The following is an 18,026-nucleotide window of genomic DNA, read 5'->3' on the forward strand; positions in this document are numbered from 1 at the left end:
CCTGGTCAAAGGCTTTATCTCTAAACTAGGGGGAGGGGCTAATTATCTATAATGATATTGTTCGTGTTTCATGCGGCTCTGTGGAGTGGGATGACCCAAAGGGGAGGAACTTGCAGATACAGCGATGATTAAATTTTTTCAAAGATATAACTGAAAATAAAGAAAAGTGCTTTTGAATTTATATATTCATGCAAGTGAAGTTTGTTCAATGTAAGTTCAATGTAGTATTTTTGTCTTTTAAACTGTTTATTCTGCAGGTGTATTAGTTAGGCATTGAAAGTCTCAAGAAACCGTAAAATACACTGGTATCTACCAATCACATAGGTGCCAGACACCAGGGTTTTTACTGTATTTTCATTCAGAAAACCATAGATGTAGTAAAGATCATCAACATGGCTTGTCTCACAAATCTGATTGAGCTGTCTGAGGAAGTGACAATAATAATTAATGAGGGATTTCATCTATTTTGGCTGTAGTAAACCTTCTTCCAAATTCCCTTGTGGTAGGCTGGTCCAGAAGATTAAGTCACATGAGATTCACTGTGGATTGGTAAATTGGATCCAAATTGGTCTGGTCACAAAGGGTAATGGTGGAGGGATGTGTCTCTGACTGATCATAGAGTCAAAGAGCACTGAAACAGGGCCAGCTTGTCCATGGCCAACAACTTGCTTTCATCCCACTTGCCATATACATCTCTGAGCCTCTCCCATCCATGCAACGAGTGGTGTTCTTCGAGGATCAGTACTGGGACTTCTGTTATTTATAATATAAATTATTGCAATAAAAGTATCTGTAATATAAATGATTGATTTGCATGAAAATGTAAGTGAGTTGGGGAGTTGGAGGAAGGGATACAGAGGGAATGAGGGTAAGAGAGAAACTGGGGGGTGGGGGAGTTGATTGAAATAGAAAAGTCAATATGGAAGCTGTCTGGCTGGAGACTGTCGAGATGGAATGTAAGGTGTTGTTTCTCCAAATTACGAGTTGCCTCTATTTGGTAGTACATGAGGTAGTGTCAGTGTGGCAATGGCGTGTGGATTTGAAGTGGTTGGTCACTGTTGTGGCAGACACAGTGAAGGTACTCAACAAAGTCAAGTCCTTTATTTTCATCTGATTGTACAAATACAACCTGACGAAACATTGTTCTCTGGTCCTCGGTGCAAAAACATTGCAGACAAACGACCAGACATAACACACCTACACACAAATAGTATATATGCAGGACAAGTATTATATCTATTAAAAAGAAATAAATAAATATTGCTTCGTACAATGAGTCCGGGATGTTTAGTGCGAGCAGTCCTTTGGTCGTTCAGCATTCTCACTGTCTGTGGGGAGAAGCAGTTCCTCAGTTGCACACCAGGTGCAGTCAAGGGCCCCCACAGATTCACAGGTGAAATGTTGCTTTACTTGGAAGGACTGAATTCCAACCTTTAATAGCAACCTGCTGTCCCCGAGCTTTTCCCATCTCGATTTTGAATGCCTACCAGGCTTTCAAGCCCACAGGTTTGCCAGGTGATCCGTAAAGAAGCCTCTCCAAATCAGCTTTCAAAAGCTCCAGTCGAATGCCATCAAAAGGAGAGTTCTCCCAATGTTAGACTTCAACTTGAGGACCAGTTCCACCTCTTTCTATAATTATGGTCACTGCTCCAACGTCCTCCCCCACTGACACATCAGCCACTTGCCCTGTCTCTCTCCCCAGAAGGAAGTTGAGTGGAGCCCCTTCTACAGTCGAGCCATCCACAGATTGCTTCTGGACACTTTTCTGGAGGCTCTGGACAAATTCGGTCCCCTCTGAATCCTTAGCACTGTGGCAGTCCCAGTCAATATTCGGCTTATTAGTCCTGCACCAGTCTTCCTGACATAATTGCTCCTCTAATTGCTGCGGACGATTGAGGGGAGGGGGCGCAATATTACAAACGGACGCTGCCGACGAAGTAACAGTTCCGCGCAGTGGACAAGGGAGACGCAGCATCTCCTCTCGTCTCTGCCTGGGCTGCGATTGTCCCTGATGGGAGACGGCTGTTGAGGCCGTGGCCGAGACTGGAACTCGCGTGGAATCAGCAGGTGTTGGGACACGGGGGTGGGGGATCAGGCGCCCTGTTGATAGCTTGTCCCTGTCCGCTGCTCGGTACGTGGAGGAGCCAAATCAGCAAGGTGAAAGGAGCAAAGCTGGGGATGGCAGGATGGGAACTGAAGTAGTAGAGAAACAAGTTTAAAAAGAGAAGGAACTGGGAGGGAGAAGGGGGGGGGGGTGATGGAAGGACAGAGGGTGGAGAAAGCGAAGGGGAACGTGGACTTTCCCGAATGGATCCGTTGGAATGAATTTTTGTACTCTTCCTCCGCCAGGCTGTCTGGGGAGAGATGAAGGTCCGACTGCTCTCTGCAAACTCCCTCCTTCCCATTTGAGAGTCTCCCCCCCCCCCCCTCCACCACCCCCTCAGTGAGGGACAGACTCGCCTGGTGGCCGGGAAGAAGCGCACACTTCGGGGAAAATGAGAGGCATTCTGCTGAGAATCTCCTTCGCCTTCTGGCCCCTCTTCTCCGTGAGTAGCGTCAGATCGAGACCGCGTCTCTTGTTTTATAAATTGGGAAAATCATTGAACTGAAACATTTCATTCTTCACGGATGCTGCCTGACCTGCTAAATATTTCATTGTCCGTGTCCCCCCCACCTCCACGTCCGAGCTTTGCCTTTCAAACGTTACAATATTGGGCCATTTCGGGTTGTGCCCGCGGACGAGGTGTCATTTAGACTGAGGGGGAATTAATAACGCACCATTAGCCTGTCCCGTCCTGCAAGCTACAGCAGAGATCACGACGACCACTTATTGTTCGGTGGACGGAATGTTCCCAGCCCCAAATTCAAACCTTCAGACAGATCCCACCGCCCCCCCCCCCCCCCCGTTCCATCTCGCCCTAACATCGTGCCCCCTCCCCGCCGCTCTTCCGTGTCCAGGTGCAACCCGTTGCCTCGCCAGCGCCCCTTCGTCCCGTTTCATCTCAGCTCCTTTCGCGCGGATGCGATCGTGTCCGACAAGGGAATGGAAAACCCGGATCGCTTTTCACGGATACTGATGCGCTCCCTCTGACTGTAACCGGCTGCAGGTTAGATATTTTGAACGCCTTTATTTGCTTGGCGGAGGTGGTGGGGGGGGGGGGGGGGGGGGGACACCCCGCATAATCGGCTCTGTGCGGGTTAGCGAGGGCTTAAGCGTGAAAGGCGAGCTGCTGGAGGAACTCTCGTGAAACCCAAACACTTGGTCAATGGCCCTGCGTCAAAGCGTTGACTTGCGAGGCACCAAAGGGCTGGAGGAACTCGGCGGGTCTTCCCTGGTTCCCTCCGCAGCGTTGACCGTCCCCACGGGTGCTGTCCGACCTGTCGAGATCCTTCAGCTCCACCTCGTTTTGCCGGACACTATGTTTGAGGTCGAGACCGACTCAGACCGTTCCTATTTTACTCCACATTCCGGCTGACCCTGGCAGGTTTGGCTTTATGACTTTTCAAGTCAAGTTTATCATCTGACTGCAACTGGAGCGTTTTCGGTCCTAGGTGCAGACACGCAACCAGATAGGACACACATACGGACAAACAATGTACATGCAGTCTTGTTCTATACACAAAAATTGCTTGGGGAATATGAGAGTTTCAAATGGTTAGTGCGAGCATTCTCACTGCCTGAGGGAAGAAGTGGTCCCTCAGCCTGGTGGTGCTGGCTCTGATCCTCCTCTATCTCTTTCCCCGACAGGAGCAGCTGAAAGATACTGGGTAGTAAGGGTTCTCAATGATTTTTGCACTCCCTCTTCAGGCAATGATCCTGGTAGATCACGTCGGAGGGGTGGAGGGAGACTCGAGTCATCCTCTCTACTGTTCTTCGGGTCCTTCGACACTGAGCCGCCTGGGATCAGTGCCCAGCTCGTCTATGTTGCGTGAGGGATGCTGTGTCTGCTCCCACTGGGTGAACTCTGAAGGTCTATTACCTTGTCCACAGGTGAACGCAATTCACTATGACTGCCGGTTACAACTGCAGATCCAACAGGAGGAGCTTCGCTGTTTGTCGAGATTGAACAACCCCAATGTGATTGATTTCTCTGAAGGTGAGGCCATGTGGTGTGTGCGATGTATTGAGACTCCATCTGAAGGAATGAAATAGGGTAGGGAGATAACTTGCACTGATATAATGCAGGGGGCACGGAATCTCTCTGGAGAGTCCCAGGAAACCAAAATTACATCAATATCCCAAGGGTAGGGAGATAACTTGCACTGATATAATGCAGTGGGCACGGAATCTCTCTGGAGAGTCCCAGGAAACCAAAATTACATCAATATCCCAAGGGTAGGGAGATAACTTGCACTGATATAATGCAGTGGGCACGGAATCTCTCTGGAGAGTCCCAGGAAACCAAAACTACATCAATATCCCAAGCGAAGGGAGATAACTTGGACCAATGACTTAGTTAGAAGTGGGGATGAGGTCCTGAAACAGGATTATGTGGAATTAGGTACAAAGTTAAAAAAACAGGACCTCCAAGGTAGTAATATCTGGATTGCTGCCGGTGCCACACGCTAGTGAGGGTAGAAATAGGAGGATGTGGAGGATGAATGCGTGGCTAAAGAGATGGTGCAGGGGGCAAGGGATAAGATTTCTGGATCATTGGGATCTCTTCTGGAGAAGGTCGGACCTGTAGAAAAGGGACGGACTCCACTTGAACTGGAGGGGGACCAATGTGCTGGCAAGCAGATTTGCTAGAGCTGTGGGGGAAGGTTTAAACTAGTTTGGCAGGGGGTTGGGGAACAGAGTGTGAGTGCAGTGTCAAGGGAGCATGACCACCTAGAGAGGAATAATAACGATAACAAAGGTAGGATGAAGATTAGGGTAAAAGGTAGAAAAGAGAATATAGGTGAGGGTCATTCTCTGAAATGCATATATTTTAATGCAAGAAGCATAGTGAACAAGGTAGATGAGCTTAGAGCATGGACAGATACTTGGGGTCATGATATTGTGGCAATTAGTGAGACCTAGCTACAGGAGGGGCAGGACTGGCAACTTAATATTCCAGGATACATTTGTTTTAGATGTGATAGAGCAGGGGGTAAAAAAGGGGGAGGAATTGCTCTGCTTGTTAAGGAGGGCATTACTGCCGTGAGGTGGCAGGATGGTCTGGAGGGATGAACAGTGAGGCTGTTTGGGTGGAATTGAGGGGTGAAGGAGGCATGAGGGTGCTAATAGGGGTGTATTACAGACCACCAAATGGGCCAAGAAAATTAGAGGAACAAATTTGTAGGGAGATAACGTATATGTGTGAGAATCATAAGGTAGTGATCATGGGAGATTTTAACTTCCCTCAAATTGATTGGGATACCCATACAGTTAGAGGGCTGGATGGGCTAGAGTTCGTTAAACGTGTTCAAGATTGTTTTCTAAATCAATTAGTAGAAGAACCGATTCGGGACGGTGTAATACTAGATCTCCAGTTAGGGAATGAGCTAGGTCAGGTATCGGACATTAATATTGGAGAACAAATTGGGTCTAGTGATCATAACTCTGTTAGTTGAGGTTCTGGATTGGAGAAGAGCAAATTTCGAAGGAATAAGAAGGGATTTGGGGAGTATTGAGTGGGACAGGATATTTTCAGGTAAGGATATAAATGAAAAATGGAGGATATTCAAAAAAGAAATTTTGCAGGTACAGAGTAGATATGTCCCAGTGAGGATCAAAGGAAAGGCTGGAAGTCATAGGGAGGCTTGGTTTTCGAGGAATATTGGAAATTTGGTTAGGAGAAAAAGGGAGGTGTACAAGAGGTATAAAGAGCAGGGAGCTGAGAGTTTGAAGGAGGACTACAAGGAGTGTAGAAGGAATCTTAAGAAAGAAATTAGAAAGGCCAAAAAAAGGCAAGAAGAGGCTTTGGCAGACAGAGTAAAAATAAATCCAAAGGTTTCTTTAGGTACATTAAAAGTAAAAGATTAGTGAGGGATAAAATTGGACGCCTTGTAGATAGCGAGGGTAGGCTGAGTGAGAAGTCAGAGGAAATGGGGGAAATTTTGAATGATTTCTTTGCCTCAGTATTCACTAGGGAAAAAAATATTGAACCAGTTGAAGTAAAGAAAAATAGTGGGGAGGTCATGAAGCATATAAGGATAACTGAGGAGGTAGTGATGGATGTGTTGAAAAAGATAAAGGTGGATAAATCTCCGCGACCAGACAAAATATTCCCAAGGACACTCAGGGAGGCTTGTGGACAGATAGTGGGGCCATTAACAGAGATATTTAGGATGTCATTGGTCACTGGGGTAGTGCCAAAGGATTGGAGGGTGGCGCATGTGGTTCTGCTGTTTAAGAAAGGGTCCAAATGTAAACCTGGGAATTATAGGCCTGTGAGTCTGACGTCTGTGGTGGGTAAGTTGATGGAAAGTGTTCTGAGGGATGGTATTTACAAATATTTGGAGGTACAGGGATTGATAGGGAGTAATCAGCATGGTTTTGTCAAGGGTAGATCATGCTTGACAAACCTGATTGAGTTTTTCGAGGGGGTTACAAAAAAGGTTGATGAAGGGAAAGCTGTGGAAGTTGTCTATTTAGATTTTAGTAAAGCTTTTGACAAAGTTCCCCACAGGAGGTTAGGAAAAAAGGTGGAGGCATTAGGTATAAATAAGGAGGTAGTGAAATGGATTCAGCAATGGTTGGATGGGAGGTGTCAGAGAGTAGTGGTAGAAAATTGTTTGTCCAATTGGAGGCCGGTGACTAGTGGAGTTCCTCAGGAATCGGTCCTGGGTCCACTATTGTTTGTTCTATATATTAACGATCTGGAAGTAGGGGTGGAGAATTGGATAAGCAAGTTTGCGGATGATACAAAGATTGGTGGTGTTGTGGACAGTGAGGAAGATTACCCTAGATTAAAAGGTGATTTAGGAAGGCTGGAAGTGTGGGCTGAGAAATGGCTGATGGAATTTAAATGGTAGGCTACTGAGATGTGCAGAGCAGCAAAGGGATTTAGGAGTGATGGTAAATAGTACCCTCAAGGCTGATACTCAGGTAGATGGTGTGGTGAAGAAGGCATTTGGAATGTTGGCCTTCATAAATCGGAGTATTGAATTCAAGAGTAGGGAGGTTATTATGAAACAGTACAAGGCATTGGTGAGGCCAAATTTGGAGTACTGTGTACAGTTTTGGTCACCAAATTATAGGAAAGATATAAACAAAATAGAGAGAATACAGAGAAGGTTCACGAGAATGTTGACAGGATTTCAAGGTTTGAATTAAAGGGAAAGGTTGTGCAGACTAGGGCTTTTTTCTCTGGAGCGTAGAAGATTGAGAGGGGACTTGATAGAGGTGTTTAAGATTTTAAAAGGGACAGACAGAGTAAATGTGGATAGGCTTTTTCAATTAAGAGTGGGGGAGATTCAATCTAGAGGGCATGGTTTAAGATTGAAGGGGGAAAATTATAAGGGGAACACGAGGGGAAATTTCTTTATGCAAAGGGTGGTAGGGATGTAGAGTGAGCCTCCGGCAGACATAGTTGAGGCGGGATCATTGGTTACATTTAAGGAAAGACTGGATAGTTACATGGAGAGGAGAGGACTGGAGGGGTATGGACCGGGTGCTGGTCAGTGGGACTAGGAGGGTGGGGATTTGTTATGGCATGGACTAGTAGGGCTGAACTGGCCTGTTCTGTGCTATAAGTGGTTATATGATTATATGGTTATATGATATAATGCAGTGGGCACGGAATCTCTCTGGAGAGTCCCAGGAAACCAAAATTACATCAATATCCCAAGGGTTGGGAGATAACTTGCACTGATATAATGCAGTGGGCACAGAATCTCTCTGGAGAGTCCCAGGAAACCAAAATTACATCAATATCCCAAGGGTAGGGAGATAACTTGCACTGATATAATGCAGTGGGCACGGAATCTCTCTGGAGTGTCCCAGGAAACCAAAACTACATCAATATCCCATCTACTCATCAAGTTCCACCCATTTAGTGGATTAACAATTCTTAAAATATAACGGAAGTGCAACTGGGATTTTCTCAAATGGGGATTTTTAACAAGAAATACTTAGAAATGGCTTTCATTTATGTGGTGTCTTATACAACATTAAATTACTCAAAACACCTGCAGTGTCATTTTTTCCCCCCAGATGTGGGCACATTTATCAAACAGGCTTTTTTTTTTCTCTGTTTGAGTTACCTAGTCTTAATAAAAACAAAAAGCAATAATCATGACACAAGATAAAAGGTTTCACCATCTGACTCCAGTGCAGGGCAGTAAAACCTGTGCCATGTTTCAGGCGCTGTTTGCGATTTATTGTTCAGACACTGAACATGCCACCCAAGCTCCAGGTGAGTGTCTGGGAGGTGGTGTAGGGCATTGGATGAAGCAGATATCATAACAGTGTATCCATATATGATAGCAGCTGCAAAGTTTCTCCAGAATTTGCGTATAGACCCCAACCGCTGCAGATTTTTTTTAACATTAGGGAATGTTTAGACTGGCATAATACTTGATGCACACATGATGAGCTTAATCCTTAAGGTGAGGGAAGGGATTGAGGTTTGAGTTGTATTTGATATTGCTGTTTAATCCAAACTCTTGATTTTGTAACTAGGATTGATAGTTTCTCTGCCATTGTCATTATAATTTAAATATGTTTAGAGATGTTTGTTTTTCTCTTTGATATGTTTGAATATAGAAAGTAGAATATTACTGCACAGTTTGGGCCCTTTGACCCTTGATGATGTGCCAACCTGTATGAGGTTTACTCATCAAAAATCTAATCCCTCCCCACCTCACACCCACACTTGCTTCATAAGACATGTTCTCTAGTCCAGTCAGCATCCTAGTAGATCTCTTCTGTACCCCCTTAAAACTTTTACATCCTTCCTGCAATGAGGCAAACAGAACTGAACATAATACTCCATGTGGTTTAATCAGAGATTTAGAGAGCTGAACATTTATTTCACAGCTCTTGAACCAATCCCCCAAGTAATTATGGCTAGACACCATAGGCATTCATAACCAAATTGTGCAGCAATCTGGAGGGATCTAGGGTCTTGGATTACTCCACACTGTTAAGAATCGTGTCATTAACCACATACTCTGCCTTCAAATTCAACACTTCACACTTAACCAGATTGAACTCCATCTGGCATTTTTCCACCCAAAATTGCGTCCTGTCCATATCCTGTTGTAACCTACGACCAACTTCTCCAACTTAGTGTCATCTGCAAACCTCCACCTTTCCACTTCTTCATCTGTCATCCCAGAACAGATCCCTGTGGAATACCACTAGTCACTGACCTCCAGGAAGAATGCGTTTCAACTACTACCACCCTCTGCCTTCAGAAAGCAAGGTAATTCTAAATCCACGCAGCCAAACCTCCATGGATCCTATGCATCATGACTTTCTGAATGAGCCTACCATGGGGTGACCTTGTCAAATGCCCGACTAAAATCACACCACAACAATTTCTTTTGTTACCACCTCAAAAACTCATTTAGGCTCATGAACCATGACCCGCCCCTCACAAAGTCATACTGACTACCCCTGAGACTATGTTTCTCTAAATGCTAATAAATCCTGTCCCGACATGTACATTCCAATAGTTTTCAAACATCTGATCTAAGACTCACTGCCCCACAATTCTTATTAATTTCTTAAACAAGAGACTATATTTGTCATTCTCCTATTCTTCAATACCTCTCCTGTGGTCAGGAGGATGCATAGAAGATTGCGAACACCCCAGCAAACTCTTCTCTGGCTTCCTGTAGTAACCTAGGGTAAATAATAATTCTACTTAGTCCTACTGACCTGCACCCAGTTCACAGCCCTCCATACTCCTCCCATCAGTGTATCTATCCAAATTTTTCTTGCATTTCTACTGTGCATTTCGTGGAGTATGAAAAATTTAGCAATTAGATTGTACGGGATTTGTTTCTTCTTTCACAAAGAGTCCAACATAGTATAGCAGAATCAGAATTTATTGTCATGAACAAGTCATGAAATTTGGTGTTTTGCAACAACATCATAGTGTAAACATTCATATTCTAACCATCTTTCAACATAACTAGATAAAAATGAAAAATAATAGTAAACAAAACGTAAGGCAGTGTCTTTGGCTCATTGGTTATTCTGGAATCTGATGGCAGTGGGGAAGAAGCTGTCCTTATGCTCATCTTTAGGCTACTGTACCTTTTTCCCCAATGGAGTGAAGAGGACATGACCTGGGTGGTGAGGGTCTTTGAGGGTGGAAACTGCCTCATACACATGTCCTCAATGGAGTGAAGTCTGCTGCCTGTGATGTCGCAGGCCAAGTTACCAACTCTCTGGCGTTTATTCTTGGCCTGAGAGTTGGCGCCTCCATATGAGGCAGTGATGCAACCAGCCAGAATGTTCTCTATGGGACACCTGTAGAACTTTAGGAGAGTCTTCGGTGACATACCAAATCTCCTCAGACACCTCACAAAGTATAACCACTGTTAGCCTTCTTTGTGATTGCATCAACGTGGAGGCTCCAAGACAGATCCTCGGAGATGTGACACCCAGGAATTTGAAGTTTTTGACCCTCTCCACTACTGAGACTTCGATGAGGACTGGGTCGTGTTTCCCTGACTTCCTCCTGAAGTCCACAATCACCCCCTTAGTTTTGCTTACATTGGTTATTATCATTGCACCATTCAACGAGCTGATCTATCTCCCCCGTACACGTCCTCATTGCTGTTGTGATTCTGCCGACAACTGTGATGTCATCGGCAAACTTGTAGATAGCATTGAATTTGTGCCTGGCCACACAGTCATGGGTGCATAATGAGTAGAGCAGTGGACTAAGCACGTATTCTTGGGGTGCACCTGTGTTGATAATCAGTGAGGAGGAGACATTTCCAATTCGTATTGACAGGCCTTATGATGAGTAGGTCAAGGATCCAATCGCAGAATGGGGTACAGAGGCCTAGATTTTGTAGCTTCTTGACCAGCACTGAGAGAATAATGGCACTGAAGGCCGAACTGTAGTTGATGAAGAGCAGCCGTATGTATGAACTGATGTTTTTGAAGTGATCCAGAGCTGAATGGAGAGCCATAGATATTACATCTGCTGTGAAGCGATTGTGACGATAGGTGAATTGCAGTGGGCCCAGATCTTTGCTTAGATACATGTTAATTCTGGCCAGAACCAGCTTTTCAAAGCATTTCTTCACAGAAGAAGTTAGTGCTACTGGGCGGTAGACATTGAGGCAGATCACACTACTCTTGTGTTCTGGGAAGATTACTGTCCTTTTGAAGCAGGTGGGAACCTCTGACTGCAGCAATGAGAGGTTGAAAATGTCTGTTAATACTCCAACTAGTTGGTTGGTGCAAACTTTCAGTACCCTCCCAGGTTCACAGTCAGGACCTGATGCCTTGCAAGGGTTCACCCTTGAATGATGTTCTGACGTCACCCTCGGAGACAGATATCACAAGGTTCTCAGCCTTTTCAGGGTTGGTTTGGTTCTTAAAGCAGGCATAGGTGTTCAGGTCATAGGATAATGAAGGATCATAGCCATCTATCACTCTAATGACCTGCACTCCCTGCCACAGCTGGTGTGTATCTGTCTCTAGCTTCCTCGAGCATTGCCACTTTGCTTTAGAGATGGCCTTCTGCAGGTTGTACCTGGACTTCTTGTAAAGATCCTGATCTTCGGCTTTAAACACCCTTGTTGTTGCCCTCGGTAGGTTGTGAATTCTCTGATTCATCCAGGGCTTCTGGTTAAGGAACACCTGGTATGTGTGCTTGGGCCCTCGCTCATCCACATAGGTCTTGAAGTCGGTGACACCTGTTGCATATTAATTGAAGTCTATGGATGAGTTCTTGAATATGTTCCAGTCCACCGATTCAAAACTTCCTTCACTGCCTTCATCACTTGTACTTGAACATTTTTAGCAAGGCTCAGTCCTATTTAAAATTTAATTCAATGATACCCCATGGTAACAGCTCTTCTGACCCATGAGTCTGTGCTGTCCAAGTACACCTGCCGAAAATGCTGGGAGTATTCAATGGGCCAGACTGTATCTCTGGAGAAGGGAAGAGTTAATGTTTTGGGTCAATAATAAAAGAAACTTTAAATAAATTTCCCTTTTCTCAGCTTCTATTTCTCCATATAATTCTCATCATCCGGTTAGCCAAGTGAGCCAGAAAGCGACACACGTGCAGTGAATGGTTCACCTCCTGACACCACATCTAACAGGCACAAGTCAGAAGAGTGATGGGTTTCATTCCACTTCCCTATATCAGTGCACTTCAGGCAACATTCCAAAAGACTCAAACCTTCATTGGTCCTTAATAGAGAAGTCAACATACGGTATTCTGTGCAGGGAAATCCTGGCTCCGAAGTCCGATTTGAGGTTTTATTTGAAGATGGATTTAAGAATATTGTTGAATGCAGGGCAGTAGACTTGGTTTATATGGACTTCTGCAAAGCCTTTGACAAAATCACATGCAGTAAGCTAGTTCAAAAGTTCAGGAAACATGGGATCCAGGTTGTAATGGCAAATTCAATCCAAAATTGGCTTAGTGATAGATGGCAGAGGGTAGCGGTCGAGAAGTGTTTTACTGACTGGAAGACAAATCAAGAAAGGTGAGTGGAGGCTCAAAGGCTCAAAAGGAGCAAGTAAAACCATGGCTCTGTTGGACAAAATACTGATTCTGATCTGTAAATGCATTTGGATTGGTATCATGAAGTTTATCATTGAGCCATTTGACATTGTTATCAGAATCTGAATAATTTAGAATGGAGAGCAAGAAAATGGCAGTCCAGCTGAATAGATTCTTTGGTTCTTGCTTCACCAAGCAAAATGCACATAACTTTCTGGGTGAATTAGGGAGCCATGGAACTATTATCACGGAGGAACAACTCCTAATATTCCGTTTGGGCATTCACCAATTCGATGGCATTAGCATCAACTACTCCAGTTTCCATTAGGTCCCTTCTCTGTCTGTCTCTCTTTCCCTATCCATCTGTCTTCTTTCCTCCAGCTTCCTACCCTCTCCATTCAGAGCTATCCCCTCCTCTATCACTTCTCGGCATTTTTCTCTTCTGCCCTTCCACCCATTGGGGGTGGCACAGTTGGTGTAGTGGTTAGTGCAGCGCCAGCGATTGGGTTGAATCCTGCACTGTCTGTAAGGAGATTGTACATTCTCCCTGTGTCTGCATGGGGTTTCCCAGAGGGGAGGTTCTGGTTTCCTCCCATGGTTCAAAACGAACCAGGGGTGTAGGTTAATGAGGTATAAATTGAGCGGCATGGACTCATGAGCTGAAATGACCTGTTACCATGCTGTATGTCTAAATTAAAAAAAAAATTAAAAATATCCACCTCTTTCCCGTTGGCCTGTGCTCCTCCCAGGGCATTTTATTCAGGTGTCTGTCTGTTTTCTGCGCATACCTTGATGAAGAGCTCATGCCCAAGGCATTGGTTGTGTCCATTTGCTTTGTCCAGCAATTTTATGCATTGCTGGACGATCCTCAACAGGTCAAGCAGCATCCATGGAGGCAAAGGGTATAAACTTAATTCTGATGCAGGGTTTCAACCAGAAATGGTGACTAACCATTTGAAATCAGATGTATTTATTCAATCATTCGCTGCTTCACAAAAATCAGCCAAATAATTAAAATAGCACAACAATTAAAGAGGGTCTTTCTGCCATTTCTTATCCCCCATTGAAACTGGTGTGGGGAAACTAGTGGACCAGTATGAAATTCTGGGGCTGCGGCTCTCAGCTGGAAATCTGATATAAGCTTCTCAAAATTAAAATGCAATTGATCCAAAAATACTCAAACACACATGAAAAGCTTCTGATTTCACCAGAAACACACTCAGAAGAACTTGCTCTTGTACCTCTCAGAGTTCATTAAATCTATCAAAGCAAAATTGAATTATTGAACATTTCTTTGGCTTTCACTGATGTTGAAATGCCATTTTAAATAAAAAAAAGTTTGCTCCAAGACCATTATAATTTGTTTTCACATTTAATTGGGTGTCATCTGTGACACCAGCCAACAAACTCAATTATTCAATATAATCCTCAAAATCCTCCGAATTTAATCACCCGAATATAGTACCACGAAAAGGCTGATATTTTAAATGTTGATTTTAAGATTGATTTTGCTTGATTTTGCTCAGTCATTCGCTGAGGAGATTTTTTTCTTCATCCCACTCTTAAACCAACTCCTCCTGGACCCCTTGAAGATAGCGAAGGTAGGCTGAGTGAGAAGTCAGAGGAAATGAGGGAAATTTTGAATGATTTCTTTGCCTCGGTATTCAATAGGGAAAAAAATATTGAACCAGTTGAAGTAAAGAAAAATAGTGGGGAGGTCATGAAGCATATAAGGATAACCAAGGAGGTAGTGATGGATGTGTTGAAAAAGATAAAGGTGGATAAATCTCCGCGACCAGACAAAATATTCCCTAGGACACTCAGGGAGGCTTGTGGACAGATAGTGCGGCCATTAACAGAGATATTTAGGATGTCATTGGTCACGGGGGTAATGCCAAAGGATTGGAGGGTGGCGCATGTGGTTCCACTGTTTAAGAAAGGGTCCAAATGTAAACCTGGGAATTATAGGCCCGTGAGTCTGATGTCTGTGGTGGGTAAGTTGATGGAAAGTGTTCTGAGGGATTGTATTTACAAATATTTGGAGGTACAGGGATTGATAGGGAGTAATCAGCATGGTTTTGTCAAGGGTAGATCATGCTTGACAAACCTGATTGAGTTTTTCGAGGGGGTTACATAAAAGGTTGATGAAGGGAAAGCTGTGGATGTTGTCTATTTAGACTTTAGTAAAGCTTTTGACAAAGTTCCCCACAGGAGGTTAGGAAAAAAGGTGGAGGCATTAGGTATAAATAAGGAGGTAGTGAAATGGATTCAGCAATGGTTGGATGGGAAGTGTCAGAGAATAGTGGTAGAAAATTGTTTGTCCAATTGGAGGCCGGTGACTAGTGGAGTTCCTCAGTGATCGGTCCTGAGTCCACTATTGTTTGTTATATACATTAACGATCTGGAAGTAGGGGTGGAGAATTGGATAAGCAAGTTTGCGGATGATACAAAGATTGGTGGTGTTGTGGACAGTGAGGAAGATTACCGTAAATTAAAAGATGATTTAGGAAGGCTGGAAGTGTGGGCTGAGAAATGGCTGATGGAATTTAATACAGATAAATGTGAGGTGCTACATTTTGGAAAGGCAAATTTAAATAGGTCATATACATTGAATGGTAGACAATTGAGGAGTGCAGAGCAACAAAGGGATTTAGGAGTGATGGTAAATAGTACCCTCAAGGCCGATACTCAGGTAGTTGGTGTGGTGAAGAAGGCATTTGGAACGTTGGCCTTCATAAATCGGAGTATTGAATTCAAGAGTAGGGAGGTTATTATGAAACAGTACAAGGCATTGGTGAGGCCAAATTTGGAGTACTGTGTACAGTTTTGGTCACCAAATTATAGGAAAGATATAAACAAAATATAGAGAGTACAGAGAAGGTTCACGAGAATGTTGACAGGATTTCAAGGTTTGAGTTACAGGGAAAGGTTGTGCAGACTAGGGCTTTTTTCTCTGGAGCGTAGAAGATTGAGGGGGGACTTGATAGAGGTGTTTAAGATTTTAAAAGGGACAGTGTAATGTGGATAGGCTTTTTCAATTAAGAGTGGGGGAGATTCAATCTAGAGGGCTTGGTTTAAGATTGAAGGGGGAAAATTATAAGGGGAACATGAGGGGAAATTTCTTTACGCAAAGGGTGGTAGGGATGTGGAATGAGCTTCCAGCAGACGTGGTTGAGGCTGGATCATTGGTTACATTTAAGGAAAGACTGGACAGTTACATGGAGAGGTGAGGACTGGAGGGGTATGGATCGGGTGCTGGTCAGTGGGACTAGGAGGGTGTGGATTTGTTACGGCATGGACTAGTAGGGCCGAACTGGCCTCTTCTGTGCTGTAAGTGGTTATATGGTTATACGGTTAACTCCTTGTGATCATGAAGCTGTTGAACTGTTGTCTGTAATTCTCCACTGTGAACTGTCCCTACAGATTATGACTGGAATTATGGACAGATTTACACAGCTCTTATCAACTGAAAGTTTTAGATCAGAATAATTGGTGAATGTTATTTCTAGCTTTCGGCACACACTTTCACAGAAAACAGGCAGAACAAATTTACATGCTCACTCGTATGCACTCAAACAACTATGCAAATCACACTGTCAAACATCCATACATACACAAGGGTGTACACATTCACGGACATGTATGCATATCCACACACACATTGTACAAGAAATAAAAATAAAATACATCATATAAACACACCAATATATTATATAAACACACACAAACATTTTGCAAGCATTGAATTAAATTGTTTATTGCTAAGTACACTGAGATAAGTACAATGGAAAAACGTTGTTTTGCATGGTATCCAGGCAAGTGCAGCCATACAGGGCATTGATGTTGAATATTATTGTGGAGGAGGTGTTGTCACCCATTCTCATTACCCCCTTTCACTCTGCTGATTCCGTGTGGGTTAATCTGCTAATTAAGTGGGTCCGTTCTTGGTAATTGTGCAGTGCGAAACGTCCCAACCTGTCAGGGCGAGTTAAATTCCTGTCAAATTCAACCTGGCTCTGACACTTAGTGGGGGCAAGTGTCAGAGCCTGACCGAGTTAATGCACTAATCACGTTCTGGCAGTGTGAAAGCACAAATTGCTCTCACGTTGTCACCGCTGGAGGTGGGACCTCCTCTTAATATGCCAGGTTGCCGTTTAACCAGGTAAATCACAGTGCAATGGAAAAAAAGGCTCCCAAGTGCAGCATGCTTGATAAGTTTACCCAATTCCTGGGAGGGTTGGCAGTGTGAAAGGGGCTATTAAATGCTAGTTTCTTAACCTAACAAACACACAACATTGATTTGGAAAATAGCTTCAGTATAATGAAATGCCCCAAAGGACATTACAGGAGCATGATCAAGCAAACATTTGACATTGACCAACGGAAAGAGCAATGAAATGACCGAAGGCTCTGGCCAAGTGTGCTTTATGGAGTACCTTCGAGGAGGTACACATACAGAGAGGAGAAATTCAAGAGTTTAGACTTAAGGCAGAAAAACATACAGCAGAGAAAACCAACCCTTCCCTCATCTACAGAAGTGGAAAAAATAAATAAATGAGGACTGTTCAAAAGGAATTGTAGAAACAAGTGGAGAAGTAGAATGTGACTAAAAAAAAAATTGAGGTTTACTGCCTCTATTTTTGTCTAAGCAGATGTTGCTGCCTAAGTGATAATGCTCCAGGCAAGGATATGTCATTTGCATCCATTAGTAACAGAATACTGTTACAAGACAGGCCAATCAGCTGAACTGTGTTTGACTATAGAATTATCCTTCTCAATTAAATTGGCCATGCAGTCAATGTGATTTATTTTCTATTTGAGTCCTAATAATGATGCAAAAATGTTACTTATAATTAAGTTTATTGTGCCATTTAGGATAATAACTTCAGAATCATGTCATGAAATTCAGTGTTTTATAGCAGCATCTTAGCATAAACATACATCTTAAGACATTGCTATAAAAATAAAATTAATATAACAGCGCATGAAAATTAAGGCCGTGTCTTTGGTTCATTGATCATTCAGGAATCTGATGGCAGAGGGGAAGATGTCCCTGTGCCATTGAGTGCTGATAATAGCAGAGTGAAGAGGGCATGGTCTGAGTGGTGGGGGTCTTTGAGAATAGAGGCTACTTTTTTAAGACACCACCTCAAGCAGATGTCCTCAATGGTGCCTGTGATATCACTGGCCAAATAAACAACGCTCTGGAGTTTATTCTTGTCCTGAGAGTTGGTGTCTCCATACCAGGCGGCGATGCAACCAGCCAGAATGCTCTCCACAGTACACCTGTAGAAGTTTGAGTGTCCTCGGTGACATACTGAATCTCCTCAGTCACCTCACAAAGTTTAGCTGCTAGTGAGCTTTCTTCGTGATTGCATCAACATGGAGGCTCCAGGA

General features: G+C 43.8%; 1 protein-coding gene across 3 annotated transcripts in view; it reads left to right on the forward strand.

The window, feature by feature from the left end:
* The first annotated feature begins 1,879 nt into the window (after positions 1–1,879).
* vipr2 (vasoactive intestinal peptide receptor 2) overlaps positions 1,880–18,026 on the forward strand; it is a 117,449-nt gene continuing 101,302 nt past the window's right edge. Inside the window, exons 1-3 of one of the 3 annotated variants that reach the window (XM_069914719.1) lie at positions 1,880–2,157; positions 2,350–2,546; positions 3,992–4,097. In XM_069914719.1, coding sequence (XP_069770820.1) covers positions 2,496–2,546; positions 3,992–4,097 — 157 coding nt within the window. In that variant the 5' untranslated portion in view covers positions 1,880–2,157; positions 2,350–2,495. The remainder of the gene's footprint in view (positions 2,158–2,349; positions 2,547–3,991; positions 4,098–18,026) is intronic. The other 2 variants (XM_069914717.1, XM_069914718.1) reach the window with 2 other exon arrangements.

This window comes from Narcine bancroftii, chromosome 1 (assembly GCF_036971445.1).
Source record: "Narcine bancroftii isolate sNarBan1 chromosome 1, sNarBan1.hap1, whole genome shotgun sequence".
Taxonomy (NCBI): domain Eukaryota; kingdom Metazoa; phylum Chordata; class Chondrichthyes; order Torpediniformes; family Narcinidae; genus Narcine; species Narcine bancroftii.